This window comes from Trypanosoma theileri (genome assembly GCF_002087225.1).
Source record: "Trypanosoma theileri isolate Edinburgh chromosome Unknown TM35_Tth_15_V1, whole genome shotgun sequence".
Lineage (NCBI taxonomy): Eukaryota > Euglenozoa > Kinetoplastea > Trypanosomatida > Trypanosomatidae > Trypanosoma > Trypanosoma theileri.
The window spans coordinates 419,735-434,215 of NW_021639857.1; the positions used below are offsets into that span (position 1 = coordinate 419,735).

Here is a 14,481-nt window from a genome sequence, read left to right on the forward strand (position 1 = left end):
TATACAATGGCGCAGATGAGAGAGAAGGTGCATGAAAAAGATACCAAGAAAAAGAAAACCATTATCATCTTTTTGCGTTTAATAGTTATCCCTTTAACAGCATTTGCATCAATAAATGGTTTTAAACGATCCTTCCTCAACATCATCATCACCATACCACTTACCACTCGGATGATCGCACAGAGAAATTCTTTACTGCGCTAATAATATTAATGAAGTAGGTCATCGAGTAAGGAGGTCAGGTGGGAGAGGAGGCGTCAACATGCCACCGGGGCGTGGCGATGCTTCACGATAGTCAAGAAAACCACCAACACGTGGTACAGAGCCTGTAGCACCACCATTACCACCACCAACACCACCAGGGACCTGTCGAGGCTTTGGACTCACATCATCATCGTAGCGTTCTCTCTCGAGACTTTTGTTTCGATTAAAATTTTCCTTACGAATGGGCGTAGTGGATTCCACCTGTAACTGTAAACGATTTGGGCTATAATTAATGCCTTGGGGCCGTGAAGGAGATGATTGAGCACTCGCAATTAACTTTGGTGTGAACACTCCTTGACGTGAAGTATTGGCATCCTCTTTTGATTTAACATGGGATGCCATATCGGTATTTTTTTCCCCATTTAAAAATGGAGCAGCAGTTCTATTATCTCCATCTTTGAACTGTTGTGGTTTATACTGTGTAAGACTTCCAGGAGTGTTGTTTCCCTGCAATGGCGTAGCTCCTGCGCTATACCCCCTCACAGCCGCTTCCCAAGATTCACTGTAGGCTTCATTTAGTGCATCACATAGTTCATTTTCCCGACCCTTGTATTCTTCCAACATCGCTATCATCTCTTCCCTCGATTCAGCCGGCTGATTTTTAATGAAACGCTCTAATGTTGTTCGGTCACGGTTTTTCGAGGTTTGATGAGCGCCCTGTAGAGATGGCATAGTTGGCATAAGTTCTGTACCCACCAGTCCTTGAGTTGGACGACCACGCTGGGGACTATATCCTCGTGACAAGGAACGTCGTAATCGTTGAGTTATAGAGTGATGTGGATCTCCAACTTCAGCCCCTTGTTGAGAAAATGAACGTGTGAAATGTGGACTTACTCTGGAGGCCTCATTACTGTGATTCCAGCGTGCGTAACTATGGTAGTCACGTTCGTCCGTAACTGTAGACATACGAGTATCATCCGGGCGATTATTCGAACTGCGTGCCACACGACGTGGTTCCGCCGCTGCAGGGCGCTTTTCTTCCCCCCGTTGGCGTCCCCGTGCTGATGTGGAATTCTCCAACAACAGTGGTGGTGTTGGTTGACGTGGCGCGGCATTCTCCGCAGCCCGCCCTTGCGCCCCACGCATAGACACAAGTTGTGTTTCATCATTTTGATGCTTCCGCACCTGCAATTGCATTCGTTCATATTGCGGATTTGTTTTGCGACGACCGGAGGGGGACCAGGAGCTCCCCGACTTTCGCTCGACGGGATTATATCGCCTGGTGGGCGTTCGGCATATACTTGAGCTGCGGTGCGGTGTGGACTTTGGCGGTGGCGGCATCGGGCGCCCTGAGCGCGTGTAGAGATGATGCGTACCAGACATGTCCGTTTTCGCTCTTCTTACTATTATACAGTAAGAGTGAGAAAAAAAAAGAGAGAAAGAAAAAAAAAAAAAAAAAAANAAAGAAAAAAAAAAAAAAAACAAAGGATGCGAACAATTAAGGGCATATACCAACGTTATAAACGTTACATGAACACGGTAATCTACTTGGTAATATATATATATATATATATATATATATATATATACTTATAAAGGAAAGGGGAAACTTGATTAGAGCATGAGAACACCAGAACTTCTAAAAAAGGAACTCATGCATGAAAAAGCAACAAAAAAAAACACCCAATATCAAAAGGGTTTTTCTTCCCACCTAAAACACACACGCACGCACAACAAAATAATAATACTAAAAGATACAAAAACAGCAAGGAACATCGTTATTGGGAGAGAACTAGTTAACCATGATATTGTGTTCTACACACCACATTAATAATATCATAGTGAGAGTTTCATAAAAACGAAAAAAAGGTAGGGAAGTAAATACGGACAAAACCCCCGCCCCCCCAAAAAAAAACATTACTCATACATAAAAGATACCCACAATGCACATTACACAAATATACAGTATGGGTTAATATAACAGGGAGAGAGAAAAATTCAAAATATTCTAAGAAATACCGCACATTCTTAGGCGTTCGCGTGCTGCTACAAGTTGTTGTTCTACATCAGACACATTGTAAACAGCAATTTGATCGGCGAAACCTTTGTATCGCCAGCGAAACCCGCATGATATCATGCGTTTTTTCACTTGGAGAAACTCCTCCTTTTCTAATTCGCTTGCGTTGCCACCCTTATTAAGGCCATCAAGGTACATGTCGACGGCCTCCACGTATTCGTAGTGAATGTTAACTGCTTTTGAAAACGTACTGTAAAAGTGTATTAGTTTCTGGGGACACCCGAATGGCATTAGCTCAATTAACGTGCGACAATTACTCCGTTGGCGTCCATCCATCCACAGGACGTGCGTCAGACCCATGCCATGCATGCCCATCACCACGTCGGCGTGCCGAGCCACGTGGAACTGCTCCTCCAGCGACATCGTCTCCATATCCACCACCTGCACGTTGAACCCGAGACGCTCCGCCATTGCGGCCAGTTCCTCAGAGTTGTGCACCCTCCTCCGCTTGCGGGTGATAAGCAGAAGCCGGGGGCGGTAGACCGGCACTGTCGCCGTACGGCTACCCGCCACCCCGCGGCGTTGCACCACATCTACCTCCGTCGTCCAGAAGCGCCGGGCAATGTGCGGCATGTGGCTGAAGCGGCGCAGGACAGGCACGGGCACACCATCTACATCCTCCGCCACACCAGTCTCCTCTGCCGACTCGTACGGCGTCTCATTCATATACCGCAGTATCAGATCGGCAGCAAGGCGTAGCGCGGCGTATCGACGTTGTTGGGGTTCCTCCACTCCCGTGTTGCCAACTAACATCCCCTGGCAGGTACAGTAGAGAGTATTTTCATGCAGAATGGGAGCACCATCAAAAAAGTAGCGTGACGGTGCCGTGGGATAGGAGAAAGCACCCATAAAATGCTTCGTTTGCGGCACCGCATACTCCTTGCGTGCCCGCGGCCACATCAAGTCCTTGTGAGGCATTGTAAATATCTGTGTAGGCGACTTCGCCAGCTCGGTAAACAACTGTGGTACCGTTGTGTTCCCTCCCCTCGTCATGAGAGTCATTAGCGGCGCAACCAAATCGTTCATAATATGATATAGTTGACCCACCATAAACTCACCTAACGGAACAAGACCAATCGCAGGTACCACCACCACTTTCTCAAGGGATGCGTCCCGCTGCAGTTGATTAAAGACGTCCTCCGTTAGATTCGCCCAGTCCAAGTTAATGCGAATAGTCTTTGGAAGCGGACGTCTTCCTAGGTCTGTTCCATCGTAGAAGAGCTTGCTGTTGCGAAAGCATACAGGTCGTGGAAGAAAGGGATAGGAGGGTAGCCCAGCATCATTGTCTCCAGGAGCAGAGCGAAAGCGTTTCACACTCTCGTCAGCCCAGGTAGCATTCTGCAGCTCTGGGGCGTATGCGGCGCAGAATTCGTGAAGCTTGTAGAGCCGCAGTGGAGGATCACCACAGCGTGGTCGGAGCTCAAGCACATCACCGCCTCCAGGCCCCTTCTTTAATTGGCGACTGGTGAAGTCTGCAGGATGGCAGTTGTACCATGAATCGTCAAAGTGTTCGTAGAAAAACAAGTTGATAATAAATATAGAAAGTGATAAAATTGCCATTAAGACGAGAGCTAACTTAAAGTGTCTGTAGTTTCTTTTTTTGTAACGTGAGCGGGGCTCTTTACGAACCGGAGAACTGTGATTCTCCATGGAGGCAGTAAGAGCAGTAACAGTGGTCGTGCTGTATAGATTCGTATAGTTAGTTAAACCAAAAGAAAAATAGAATAGAAGAGAAAAGGTAATAAAATTAAGTGAATTTTTTTCTTCCTATTACCTGAATAATAGGTAATTTTTATGCTGTGAGAAAATAAAAAACAATATATATATTACTGAGATATGGTTTTTTGAGGGTAGATTGTTTGTTGAGGTAACTTGAAGACTGATTCGATAGTTGTATTTCTTGTTATATTTACTATGTAGAGTAAGGGAGGATTAAAATGAATGAGAGTACATGATGATTGCAGAATGTTTGTACCCCTCTGATATTTCAGTACCGCTTCTCTCGATATACGTGCTTATGATATTATGGTTCGTGTGAAAGTACCTGTGGGTGCTCTTTTGCTCACGCGTGGTTCGCTCTTTCTTCCAAGATTGTCGTTGTATACTTGCTGCCAGTGTTGTTTTGTCTCTGTACTTCCGGTAGCTTCGTTAGTGTAGTCTGTTGTTGGTCGTTGTAGAGGATAGGTGGATAAGATGTGAATTCCATTGGCCCGAAGAGCAACATTAACAGAGTTCTGCGTTAATGCTGTCCCTCCTCCACTCGTGCTGATATACAATATGGAGGAAACTTTTTCGTCCTGTTTATTTAAAGAGTGAGACAAGACTTCGTCATTCATTATTGTCTCTACGTTATCCATTTTTTTAAGAGAAGTGGATGAAGTTTGCTGTGATCCATCTAACGCGAAGCTGCTGTTATGAACAATGTGTGATTCATTCTCTTCAGTATTCTCTAATGACAAAATGTAGGGAACCATTTCCTTAATTATTTTACCGCTTGGTATCGATAGTGGAGCTGAGGTTGGTGTTGCCCGCTGCAGCGGGGTGGCATCAAAGGAACACCTCGCATCATCATTGGGTGAGAGTTCTATCTGTTCATCCTTTGTTATATCCGCAGTTACCAATTTCACATGTTTTTCTTTACTCTCGTATTGATGTGATGTATGATTTTTTTTCCACATGTCTTCTCTCGACACTTGTTCTTGAGATACTTCCCTTTCCACTTCACTTTCACGACCTTCTGGAGTAGAAGACACCACTTTTGCGAGATTATGAAAAACAAATGTATCTGCATTTCTTTCTTTCCGTTCAGACCTCTCTTTATCGTTACCATATGAGAAGACCACGTCATCTTTCTGGGGCATATCCAAACTTTTTTTTTGCCCTTCTCCCTCTTCTTCTGAAGCATCACACCCTTCTTCATTCACCTCTTCCTGTGGAGGTATTACATCTTCGGTATCATCTGAATCCTGTTGCTTTTCCTCTGAAGCTTCTTCTTCTTCTTCACTTTCTTCTTCCTCTTCTTCACTTTCTTCTCCCTCTTCTTCGTTTTCGTCAGCGTTTTCACTAGTGGGTACTGTATCTTCATTATCTGCCAATGCCGATACAACAAGAGGTTGTGGTGGTACAACTTCCTCTGCGGTGAGAGGGAGTATGTCAGAAACCTTATCCTCATCTCTATCCTTAGAACCCTCCGCTAAGGCATTTTGTGCTTCAGTCATTTCACTCTTAAAGACACTTTGTCGCTGTAGCTCTTGTCGAACAACTTCCGTCATGTAATGTTTCGCAGATGATCTCGGTGTCAATACACCACTACGACGAGGAGGACTACTATTACCAGATTTTATACTCGATATACTACAAAATTCTTTCGATATAAATTTTACAAGTGGTCCCTCTTTTGCACACTTCTGTATGGAGACAAGACGTTCAGGGACAAATCGTAATATCACCCGCAATAAGGTTGCAGGCATTCCAGAAAATGGCTCCTGAAATCGGAGAACAGCAGCAAAAACAGAATCGGTTACAGCGATCTTAAGCCACATAGTCGTTGTTATCGCCTTTTCCATCTGATTTTCAAATACCACGTGCACCAGGCGCTTATCTTCTTCACTTCTTGGCATACCATCTTCAGCCATTGGGGGTTTATCCAGTCGCAAAGAGGTCTCATGAGTGACACGGCCATCGTGAGTGTCAAAGAGCAGCAACTGCCCGGTTTCTGTGACGAGAAGAGCACGCGGTAACCAACTGTTGATCACACCAGGCGCGAAACGACTAACGTGGCAGACTAACAATGGCCGTAAAAGAAGCAGTTGGTCAAGAGGCATATGAAGGCTTTTCACAAGGCTCTGAGGTATGTCAATAGCGGGAATTGGGGTGCTTCCACTACTGCCGGAATGCTCCTTGACGGTCATGATTCTAATTCGTGAAAATATATATATATATATATATATATACACAATAAATTGACTCACTTTGTTGCCCTTATCTTAAATAATAATAAAAAAAAAAAAAACAACAACAACCAAGAAATCAATAAACAATGTCATCCCCCAGATGATATATATATATATATATATATATATATATATAAAAGAAAAATAAAGGTAAAGAACATACATATAATCGGGGATTTATGTTTATGATGACTCTTTAACCCCGGATTATTCATCCAGTGTCATGGTATTCGTATAAATAACTAGGGAGGATAAACGATAAATAAATAAAAAAATAATATATATATATATATATATATTATGCAGCTTGTATGCGTATGGCAGGGATTACGATTACGAAATACCCACATAACAAAAAACACCCAAATAGAGAGAAACTCACATCATGAAGAACCTCTTCAGCATAAAAAGAGTGAAAACATACCACTTTTTAGCGGATACATTGAACTTTCAGGCTCTAGCAGGAGCTGTGTTGTAAAATAATCCCAGCAAACCTCTTCTGTTTTTTCCCACTCCTGCATTGCGATGTTTTTCTTCGTCCGAACAAGGAGGAGCTTCTTCTGTAGTTCTTCAGATACGCACGAGTGTTGCGTTTCCCACTCAGTGATTTTCCCTGCCAACTGTGCAGCTCGCCCTTGCAATGAAGAGAGTCTATCCCGCAGTGAGGACCACAATTGCTGCTCTTCAGAATTCATATGGTGTACTATATCCGCCTCGCGCTGCGCCGGTGTTGCACGTGATTGAGAAACCAAAGCTCGCACAGCCTCCGCTCGGATTACAGTTTCCAAAGAAGCGTTTGCTTCCGTTACGTTTCGATACTTTTGGTAACCACTACCATTTTTATCAGATTCCTGAGGATCGTTATAATGATTAAAAGGAAAAGAAAGAGGAGGAGGAGGAGGAAGAGGATCTTGGCAAACATGCAAATCATTTTTGGTATTACTGTTCACCTCTTCATTACCACAGAGTCGGTATTTGGCTCCTCTGACTCCTTTTTCTCGTTGCGATAATGATAAATCCTGATCCCTTTGCTGCAGTTCTGCCACACTATGTTGGATGACTTCTGTTGGTTTCTCCCTTGGCAGCATTAGTGTCGATAAGGAATAAGAAAAACAATGCGGATCGTTCCCTTTCTCCAGTGGAGTTCTGGGAGTTGACGGTAATTGATGGTTCAGACTTGTTACACTAGGCGCTCGTGTTGAGGCTTGTGTGGATGGCGCATGATCGGCAATATCATAAACTGGATTCTCAGACCATCGCTTTGGAGTTAACGGTAGTACCACGCTAGTGTTGACGTTTTCTTCTTCTTCTTTTTGCTTTCGTTTTTGCTTTTCTCGCTCTTTATAATATTGTCTGCCTTCTTTAGAGATAAAGTTGCTGCGACTACTACTACTACTACCTGCACGTTTATTGGTAGTTAGATGTGAGATCTCTCCTCTCTTGACAGGGAGTCCTCCTTCACATTCCTCTGGAAAACAATTTATTAACTTAACAGAACTCCTTTTCGTGTGACCACCCGTGAAGTCCGAGGTTGTATAGTTCAAGACGGGGTTAGAGAACTTTTGGGGAGACATGTCAACCTCAATAATATCTTGATTAAACTCTCTAGATTTTTGATATCGTTTCTGCCTCTCTTTATGCAAAAACTCTCGAGAATTTGAGGGATAAATAAAGGTACTTGTAGAAGCAAAGAATGGAGTTGGCTTGGGAGGTGAGTGAAGTGACGTTGGTTCTGCTTCAATATATCTCATGGGAGCAGAGGGAGCAAAAGAAAAGGTCGTAGGTGTAGACTTATTTACAGGACCAGCTGCTGATGGAGATAACTTTCTTCCATTCTGTAATGCTTGTGATATACAAGACTTCTCCACGGTATGTACTTTTTCCTTTTTTGGTTGATCTTGAAAGGAGATTGAGCTCGCCATTTCACTTGCACGCTTTCGTTTCGCTTCCTTTTGCAGAGCATATGAAAAGGAGGCCGTATATGGTGTAAGTACCGGTTTTGCCCGTGCGGCCGTAGCTGCCCGCATAGAAATAGATGATGGTGAATGGGAAGAGATGCGGGACTTTGACTTTCCCTGTGTAGTAGACTCACGCACAACACCAGTGTTACGTCTGGTATTTCCAGTTTGCCCGACAGAGGGATTATTATTATTATTATTATTATTATTATTATTATTATTATTATTATTAGGTGTGGATTTTGTAATAAACAACACTGGTGATTCCACAACACTTGTGATGGTCCGCTGTCGCCGCTTAAGTAACTGCAATTTCTCTTGCATGGGATTGGCATTCAAAGTGGTCATTGGTTTTACTGGAGATTGTAGAGACGTTTGATGTTTTTCTTCTTCTTCTTCTTCTTCCCTTTCTCGTTGTTCATCTTTCTTTTTCTTTTCTTCCATTTCGATGGGACGGTTCTCCAATGATGACATCCTCGTTGTCATTTCCATGGATATTCCATCTTCTCTCGCAGCATCACAATCTAAAACCGTCTTGACGTTGGCGGTGGAAAGAACATCACCGTGGCGATAACGGAGAAAAGATTCATTTAGCAACTCTTGAAGCTCTAGTGAGAGATCCGCCTCTGCAGGCCGTTCGGGTGGTTGAATGGTAACGGATTGTAAATGAGAGAGAGTAGCACTAGTATAAATAGAAGCATCTAGGACCTTATTGTCATTAAAGAAATCATCTTTACTTACCAAATCCAAATTTGCCGAGGGTTCTAATTCGTTCCTAAAGGAAAACTGTGCATCCATGTTATCATTTGTGTTATCATTTAACATTACGGACGTTGATGTTACTGTTACTTTTCCTGCAGGATCATCAGATGTGTGCAGTTCAAACTCCTCTAACCCTGGCGGTTGCCATGCCAGTGTTGTATCACTATCAGCATCCATATTAACATATGGACTATCCATAGTTATTATTTCTTTTTCCTTTCTAATTAGACCACTCGATAAATTAATAATGTCATTATTATTATTATTATTATTATTATTATTATTATCGATACTAATACTATGGTCTTGTGAAGTCTCAACCTCTACTGCCCCTGAAACTGCAGGCAACATAGAACTTTCATATGTGCAGTGGTTTAAAGGTGGATAGACGTCTTCTCTTTCTTCCTCTACCAATTCTTTGTCATTATTATTATTATTATCGGTCTCGTCATTGTTATTTAAAATAAATACACCCAGAATAGATGTATTACTACTATCTTTTTCTACATTTATTAACTTCTCTACCTTGAGCTCTGGTTCGGTTATATTCTCCATTGTAATGAACTCCAACTGCGAGTGCGGCCTATTGCTGTTGCTTTTATTGCTTCCTTCTTCAATATTATCCATTTCATCCACCTGTTGTTCTGAAGGTATCAGAAAAGCAGTGAAGAGATCATCGTTTACTTCAAAACCCATATCATCGTTAACGTTCTTCTTCTTCTTCTTCCCTTTATTATTATTATTCTTCTTTACCATCTTTTCATTTTCATCCTCTTTTCTCCGCTCTTCGCTTGCGGTTTTCCTGCGTTTCTTTTTATGTTCATCCTTCTTACTGCGCTTCAGCGGATCCACCGGGGCTGTGGTATTAGTATAAGAAAGAACAGGAGAAGAAGAAGAAGGAAGAGGGAGACGCCATTTTCTTTCACCACTCTGCTGCTGTACGTAATACTTCTTACCGCTTTTCACGTCTTTCTTCTCCTTCCACACATGTGCGGAGTCGTCGAATGTAAACCCACACTCCACGAAATACACACAGCCATCATGTTCTTTCTGCTGGTAGTATTCAGTCATCCAAATGCACGTACGTGCCTGTTTTCATCCATATATATATATATATATATATATATATAATATACCACTACTAACAGAAGTATCAGATAGAAGAAGAAAAAATAGAAGAAACAAAACAACAACACAAAGTTAAGTTTATTAAAAAGAGAGAGACACACACAGAGCGAGAGAGAATAATAATAATAACAATAATGAAAAATAAAAATGAAGCAAAGTAGTACCACCAACCATTAAAGTCTCTGCTTTTTTTTTTTTCTCAAAATACATGAAAGGAAGATGAAACAAGAAAAGAAAGAAAAAAAAAGGAAAAGCAAAAATAACTAAGAGTAGAAAAGAAACTTTTCGCAGTATTTTTTTTTCCCCTACTCGAATGAGTCCCTTTGTAATAGATAAAAGAGATAATAATAATAATAATAATAATAATAATAATAATAATAATAATAATAATAATAATAATAATAATAAAAACGTGATTAGAAAAATATTGCTTCCGTACCATCATATCTCTGTAAAGCAAAAAAAAAAAAAAACTGAGGAAACTCAGGATAACGATGAGGAACGGAAGAAGAACAAAGGGAGAACTGCATTGTACGTTTACAACCGTACAAGCAGGATCCAAGAAAACATATAAGAGTGTATTTGGGATAGATTAAACTAGCGAAATAGAAAAAAAAAAGAAACAAGACACACGGACAGTGTAACAGAGTAAAATAAGAAAAAGAAAAAAAAAAAACAAAAAAAACAGAAAACCCGCAAATAAGTAAATACGAAGAATGAAGATTTAAAAAGAATGAGTTAATTTACAGAGTAATATTTTATCATTTCTTTCCCTTTTCTTCGTGGCTCGCATCTACGCAAAAACTGTTTTGTATATACGTTTCATGTACAAAAGACTCAATCGGACGTCATCAGTGTAGTATGATGTCCGCATTCGCAACTCACTATAACTACCTCCACCGTTGTTGTTGTTGTTATTATTATTATTATTATTATTGCTGTTGATTGTGCTTGACAGGCGTGATGATGATGATAATGATGTTGCCGCTACTGCTGCTGCTGCTGCTGCTGTTGGCATAGTGCTACTACCCTGAGTAGTTTTACCCCCATCCACCTCATCATTCTCATCATCAACTTCAGCCATAGTAGATGTAAAGGAATGCCATCTTTTCGGACCTTTACCAAATGCTGGTGATGCTCCACCTCTACCGCTACTCTTGTGATAGATATTATTATTGTTGTTGTTATTATTATTATTATTACTAGTATGACTTTCCCCATCATCACCTGTTGGTACTGTAGTGAACTCTGCCGCTTTGGTGGCGCGTTTAAGTTTATCACTGAAGGCTTTCGTCACGATATGCAGCAACGGCTCCAATGCTGCCGCCGCATGCACGTGTCTCCACGCCGCCCGCAGTGATGGAAACAACCGGCGACTTCCACTACCGCGTCGGTGGGCGGCCGCGCTGTGATGCCGCGAGGCGCTTCCCTTCTCGGCCTCCCGCAGCTCCTGTTCGTGCCGCCGCACCCACACCAGCAGACGATACTCCAAAGCCCCATTGAAATCCTCAATGGCGTGAAGAAGAAGACACCAACAACGGGCCCGACACTCAGATCTGGCCTCCTCTATCAAAGATAACCAGTCTTCTACCCACTCCAATGACATTTGTTGTTGTTGTTGTTGTTGTTGCTGCAGCTCTTCCCTCACCCGAGCACATACGGCCCGTTGGTGTGAGAGTAGCATGGAGAGTGTTTGCACAATGCGTTGCTGCTGCCGCTGGCTGGGCGGGGCTATACTCGGCACACTTTGCCGCACCAGCAGTGTAACACGTGCGACTGGCCCAGACCACACTGTGTTCTTTCCGCTGAGAAAAAGATAAGCGGCGAGATCGTCCGAGGGCCATTTCTGCGTCGCTGCCGTACTAGACTCATCAAAGGGTCTAAAGGCAACATCTTCCGCCACACAAGCATTAGCATTGGCAGCAGCAGCAGCAGCAGTCGTATTGGTATTCGTCTGCAGATGGATATCCGCCGCTGAGGATGGCAACGCTGTGGAGTATGAGGAGGATCGCTGATGTCGCCGTACCGCAGCGTCAATTTCTTCAAATGGTTCAAGAAGAACCCTGAACGCAAGTTCCATGAAATCCGCAACGGTAGTGGTGGAAGAAGGAGTATTATTGTTGTTGTTGGTAGTGTTATTGTTATTATGATTGTTGTTCTTGTTGTGTTGCTGTTGCTGTGGGGATGATAACAACGCGGAGAGTCCCTCTTCCACGGCGTTGAGGGCTATTTCCACAACGTGTGCGGCGCGCAGTAGAAAGAGAATATCACGACGCTGCGTGAAAAAGATGAGTCCCCAGAAGTCATGCGGTAAGGCATCAACATCACAGTCAACGGCGGCGAGTTTATCGCGAGCGACAGGTGAGAGAACTCCATTGGAAAGAATACGATGTGCGCTGGAAAGCACGTCCCCACGGCAAATATCCTCACGTAGAGATTGAATGTGAAGGCTATACTGAATGTTGCGGGTATCACCAACACCACCCAAAGGTTCACTCTCATTATTACACCCCAACATACTACTACTACTACTACTGTTTTGATGGCCTCTATTTACATTTGTATCCGATGCCTCTACCGGTTTTCCAGCACGTACTTCCTCTTCATCCTCCGTTTTTTGCGACATTTTCCTATCTTGAAGAGGGATGTTATTGTTGCTGCTGTTGTTGTTGTTGTTCTTATTGTTGTTGTTATTATTATTATTGTTTTTGCTGTTATTGTCACTATTGCCAGTATAGCGTAGTTCCTGTTGTTCCTTTTCAAAGGCAGATAAGGCCTTCGTCATCCCTCGTGCGGCCAAGTGTTTGCGAATGGCTGCTATGATATTCGCATCTCGACATGTACAACGATCACCTTCCTCTTCCTCTGCCAATATTTCTGCAGCCTTCTGTTGATAGGCACGCACTAAATCCTCTGCGATACCTTCACAGTATTTGTCAAGATCAAACACAAAGTATCCAGCCGCTGTTGTTCTTGTCTCCTGCTTAGGAGAGACCGGATCCACGGTGTCGTTGTTGTTCACTGGCATGGGACGTGGAATTGACGCTGTTCGTCCAAGTGGTTGAAATACAACACGCAGGATAACTGCAGGAACAAGTCGAAAAACCCCAACAGCGGGGTAATAGCCTTGTTGAGGCATTCGGCGATTTAATGCACCCACAAAACTGAGGAGCTCACCATTATATGTGAACCGCAGAGTGCCATCCATGAGATTAACAATACACCCAACAGTGTCTCCTGCTGAAATTCCCTTTACACGACGCTCCTCTTGGGTTGTTCTTGTCCCTGTATTATTGCTACCATTGCCACTGTTATTATTAGCATTATTATTGTTACTATTATTATTATCAATATTGTCAATACTCTTCTGGCGTTGACGCGTGTCGATTGGAAAGCGAACAGGTTCACCTTCGGGTCTACCATTCATATAAACCATACGTTGTGCGGTGAATAGTCCAATACTGCAGGCCTCCTCCCCTGGAAGTGAGTGTGCGGGCAATGATTCCCGACACAATCCAATCACCAATTCGGGTTCTCCAACAGTTGCGGTGTTGTTGCGATCATTACTTCCGTTTCCGCCTCTTCCGCCTCTTCGCGTGCCTGCGGTGGTTGGGGCAACAGTGTGCACACCCACCTCAAAGTAAAAGACCCCGCTGTGCCGGTGAATAGGCACATCGCTCTTGAGATGAATACGCTCGCCAGGGTCCCGCCGTGAGGAAGTGCCGGAGCCCCCACCCGAGAGTCCGTTGGGTGTGAGAAAGTGCAGTAAACTGATGCCCGGGCTGCCGGTCTCCTGCACGAAGTAATTCGCATCGTGTTCGTCGTTTCCGCAGGCCACAATGCGCCGCGGCGTGGGAAAGTTCCATCCAGAATAAAACATGAGAAAAATAATTTGATGGGAATTCACAGAAATAGTGTACTACGGTTGCTAGGCATGTAAACACACATATAGATAGATAGATAAAAAGAGGAAAAAGAAGAAGAAAGAAGATTTATTTGACTATTAATTTCTCACACATGTATATAGGATATTAGAGAGTCTTATTTTGAGAAACACGAGTATAGAGTGTTTCAACGGAGCTGTACACATACATACAGTAATGTACGTCATAGGAGCAGGTAGTAAATGGAGTGAAATAAATAAATAAAGCGAGAATGGGTGTCGGAAGATGTGAATAGGGAGACACATATATATATATATATATATAACAAGAGAGAAAGAAAAAGGAGTCATATAAGAGCCAACAAAAAAAAAAAAGAAAAGAGAGCAAACAAAATTCAACAGAAAACAAAGTGTCTTTCCTCTGCCTCTCTCGTTCTCTCTCGCTCTCTCACACATATTAGTTAGGGTTTCTCATGAAGAAGAGAGAGAGAGAGAGAGAGACACAGAGACATATAT

General features: G+C 42.9%; 5 protein-coding genes across 5 annotated transcripts; all 5 read right to left on the bottom strand.

Moving 5' to 3' along the window:
• Positions 1 to 222: 222 nt before the first annotated feature.
• TM35_000152610 (uncharacterized protein) lies at positions 223 to 1,587 on the bottom strand (the record flags this gene model as incomplete). The annotated part of the gene is made up of 1 exon (XM_029025913.1): positions 223 to 1,587. The coding sequence occupies one exon, from the start codon at positions 1,585 to 1,587 to the stop codon at positions 223 to 225; it is 1,365 nt and encodes a 454-aa protein (XP_028882896.1).
• A 625-nt stretch (positions 1,588 to 2,212) lies between these two features.
• TM35_000152620 (uncharacterized protein) lies at positions 2,213 to 3,931 on the bottom strand (the record flags this gene model as incomplete). Its single annotated transcript, XM_029025914.1, has 1 exon — positions 2,213 to 3,931. One exon carries the CDS (start codon positions 3,929 to 3,931, stop codon positions 2,213 to 2,215), a length of 1,719 nt encoding a protein of 572 aa, XP_028882897.1.
• A 365-nt stretch (positions 3,932 to 4,296) lies between these two features.
• Positions 4,297 to 6,192, bottom strand: TM35_000152630 (uncharacterized protein; the record flags this gene model as incomplete). The annotated part of the gene is made up of 1 exon (XM_029025915.1): positions 4,297 to 6,192. One exon carries the CDS (start codon positions 6,190 to 6,192, stop codon positions 4,297 to 4,299), a length of 1,896 nt encoding a protein of 631 aa, XP_028882898.1.
• A 440-nt stretch (positions 6,193 to 6,632) lies between these two features.
• TM35_000152640 (uncharacterized protein) lies at positions 6,633 to 10,025 on the bottom strand (the record flags this gene model as incomplete). The annotated part of the gene is made up of 1 exon (XM_029025916.1): positions 6,633 to 10,025. One exon carries the CDS (start codon positions 10,023 to 10,025, stop codon positions 6,633 to 6,635), a length of 3,393 nt encoding a protein of 1,130 aa, XP_028882899.1.
• Positions 10,026 to 10,875: 850 nt separating this feature from the next.
• Positions 10,876 to 13,962, bottom strand: TM35_000152650 (uncharacterized protein; the record flags this gene model as incomplete). The annotated part of the gene is made up of 1 exon (XM_029025917.1): positions 10,876 to 13,962. One exon carries the CDS (start codon positions 13,960 to 13,962, stop codon positions 10,876 to 10,878), a length of 3,087 nt encoding a protein of 1,028 aa, XP_028882900.1.
• Positions 13,963 to 14,481: the final 519 nt, after the last annotated feature.